At 38.7% G+C, this 3,643-nt stretch overlaps 1 protein-coding gene across 1 annotated transcript; it reads right to left on the bottom strand.

Annotated features, from left to right (window-relative positions):
- Positions 1 to 1,954: 1,954 nt before the first annotated feature.
- LOC111894494 (probable carboxylesterase 6) lies at positions 1,955 to 3,385 on the bottom strand. Its single transcript, XM_023890565.3, has one exon. It carries the CDS (start codon positions 3,221 to 3,223, stop codon positions 2,171 to 2,173), a length of 1,053 nt encoding a protein of 350 aa, XP_023746333.1. The 5' UTR covers positions 3,224 to 3,385; the 3' UTR covers positions 1,955 to 2,170.
- Between the last annotated feature and the right edge of the window lie 258 nt (positions 3,386 to 3,643).

Raw genomic sequence — 3,643 nt, forward strand, 5'->3', positions numbered from 1 at the left:
AACTCAAATACTACTCAAATTACTCTAGATGACCTAAAGTCAAACTTGGTCAAAGCCAACGGTCTACGACCCAAAAGTCAACCTCCAGCTAGTCGCCATGCCGTGGCCGCTAAACAAAAAAAAAACAGATGAGCCTTAGCCCAGTCGCCACACCATGGCGACCAAAGGCCACGCCGTGGGCACTGGGCTCCTAACAACTTAATGGATTAAGTCGTTTCTTCGATTCCAAGGGCTCCAAAGCTCAGATCTAGTCTATTCTATGGTCTAAGTGGATAAAATTTCCAACTTTATACATTTAGACTCTCCAAGAGATAGAGGTCTCACTCCTAGATCCAAAAAGGGACAAAACACAACTTGGCTTAAATCAGTAAGCACTTAATCTTGAAGACCTCTAACCCAACACTCCCAGAAAGGTTTCTAGCATCATAAATAACATAAATATCCATGCTTTTCGGACATGCATGTCTTGAACTCCTATTAGGTCAAAATAAGGGTTTATGGCCAAAAATTCATGCATGACACCAAAACTCATTTCTAATCCAGATCTAAAGCACTAAATACTCCAAATGGCCTGGAGATTCATAAAGCTGCAAACTTTATGAGATCTCACCATCCCAACCAACAAGAACATGAAATCTAAGGAAAAAACTCAAAGTCTAACAACCTATCATGATAAAAATCGAGCCATGAGTACTTATAAGGGACCAGAAGAGTGCTACAACAAAGGATGATGACTTGCTTGCTGAATCTTAACTCACTTCTGCTTCTTTCTTCCTTCAATGGCTTCAAAGAACACCAAAAAAAGGCTCAAATAAAGGAGGAAGGAGATTATGGTTTTCTCAAGGAGGCTGATGGAGGTTGAGGGTGAGCAAACCCTATCCTCCTCATTCCTTAAAATAGGGAGCAAAACCCAGAAAATAGGGTTTGTCACTTGCCAGCTGCCACACCGTTTGCGGCTTAAATGAACACGCGATCTAAACTTGATTTTCCATGTCGTGGTGCCTCCACCATGCCATAGCAAACCCTAAAATGCCAAAAATATTGAAAATACAAGATACCTCGCGATCTGGGTGTTACAATTAATGCAACAATAGAACCGGAAGACACAACAACCGAGAACCACCCTGGTTAGCTCTGATACCAAATGTTGGAACCTGCCTTTGTGAACAAACGCACTATAGAAAGAAAAATATAACAAACAAAATAAAGCAACACTTTGTTGTGTGATCTGTTGGAAGGAGAATATAAAAGAAAAGGTATAAAAAGATGGTGCAACTTTTACATCTTATTCTCTGCTTGAAAATGGAAATTACACACACGAATCGACTCCCTAACCTAGCTTATAAAGGAGAACTAGCCAAGAAAACAGGGGAAAGTAACAAAGACTCCTAAACTCGTGCAACCTACAGCTAACATGGTTTTAACCTGATCAATAAAAAGAAAAAAAATGGTTAAACTACCCCTAAGACAGTCACGTGATTTTGACCGAGTTTGGATTAAGACCAACAACTTCATTGACCAGACTCACTAGCTTGATGACCACCTTTTGCGACACTGTTGTGATGCTTTCTTGAATTGTCACTATACACTTGCAGGAAGTTTAAGTGTTTAAACCCCACTAGCCCCATCACAAAGTATTTTCTCTTTAGCTAGATCATGGTTAACGGTTAGCAAAATTCCTTAATTCCAACATTTCTTTAATTTACAATTTATGTAATTGTATTACGGAAAAGAAGAAGAAGAAGAATTTAGTTAAATGTATATCCCTTTCATCTCTTATTTTTTTGGGAGGTTGACCACCTCATCGGTCTCTATCAATGGCAGACATCTAGCGACAACATTATCCGTCGTAATATCTATCTCTACAATTTTGTAGTATGTGTCACATCAACTCATGTTTTATGAGATACTCTCCAGCACCAATCTAGTTGTACTCCATTAAGGCATAAGTTAGTGTGGCAACGACACCATTAATTCGAACAAAAGTACATATTTGATATTTGCCGATTGCCGTAAATAACAAACATATCCATATACAAAAGCACTGATATACATATATGCATGTGAGGAAATCCATACTATTTAATCACAATAATCTTAATTGATCTGTTAAACTATATTGGTAATTAACTGGTAATTAAAGATGCCATGATACATGATATATAAGTGGTCATCCACTATTCATCCTTTTGCTGACGAAGGCCTTGATGTGAGAAATCATTTCCTGTGTTTGCATTTGTGAAAATTGAGATTTGTCAAGGATTTGGAATGCATGACCCACGTCTTTATACACCACATGCTCAACTTGTATGCCTGAATTTCTCAAAACCCCACAAAATTCCATATTCCTATCTTTCAATATGTCCAATTCGGATACACAAACCATGGTGGGCAAATATGTCATTCTGTCCAACTTACTTGACCTTTTTGCCCTCGAGTTGCACCATGGATGGTCGCGGTTTGCCCCCTTTGGTAGCGAGAGTCTCCAGTACGTGTCTGAAGCCACTAGGTTGAGCACAGAGCCTCGTGGTTGGACCATGAGAGCTTCCGAAATGGTTCTTGATTCTCCACCAAAAAAAGGTTGGATTAGAATGTTACCTTTGAAAATCAATGGTTTTAGCTGTGCCCAATTGACACTTAATCTTAAGCTCACGTTATGTGCTATATTGCCACCAGCACTATCACCTGCTACAAACACGTTAGAAAAATCACAGTTCTTCAACCACCATTTGTTGGATCCACTTAAAGCTTGTTGTTTCACCCATATCAGAGCCTTTTCGCCATCTTCATACGCTGCTGGAAGAGGGTTCTCAGGTGCTAAACGATAATCTACTGACATGATCACACAACCAGCATTACGAGCTAAAACTGCAAGAAATTCGTGGTAACAACTCCATGCCGCAGAACCAACACAAAACCCTCCTCCATGGAAGTAAACAAGCAAAGGGAGTTTCTCAAGATTGCATTTTGGGACATAAAAACGAGCCCAAATGTTTGTAAACTTGTCGATTACCAAATCTTTGCATGTTACCCCAAGTTCAAGGGGCAACGTACACGTCACACATGGCACGATCTGTGGTCTTTCCACGTGTCCATCTTTGTAAACCCTAATTAGGCCACCGATTTCTTCAATTAAAACTCTATGGTTTTGAGGGTTTTTGGTACCTATTGGAAGGCTCAAAGTTGAATCTGAGTTTATGATGGCCATTCTTGTTCTTCTCATATAGCTTTTATATGATGTGGAAAAATCGTAGAGACAGTAATTAAGAAGGATTCAGAATTTGCAAAGCTTTTGTGCATATGACATCTATATATAGGAAACATCTAGCTACAAGGATAAGGTTGGGATCGAACCACTTCTGAGGGCATTATGGGTTATACCTTTTTATAAAAAAAAAGATCAATATTGCATGACAAGCAAATATGAAGTTGCCAAGTGCCTTTAAGGGAGTAAAGTTTACTAGGCCGAAAGCAATATTATTGGTGCATGTACACAATCAGAACATTTTGAATATTTAATGCCAAATTCAAAAGTTATAATGAATGATTAATAGTTGTATTTAGCATAATTATAAATTTCTTGACCTAAGTTTTTGTTGACTCCCCCATTAGAGAGACATCACTATTTGGAAGCAAAAGAAGT

Source organism: Lactuca sativa, chromosome 4 (genome assembly GCF_002870075.4).
Source record: "Lactuca sativa cultivar Salinas chromosome 4, Lsat_Salinas_v11, whole genome shotgun sequence".
In the NCBI taxonomy this organism is placed as follows: domain Eukaryota; kingdom Viridiplantae; phylum Streptophyta; class Magnoliopsida; order Asterales; family Asteraceae; genus Lactuca; species Lactuca sativa.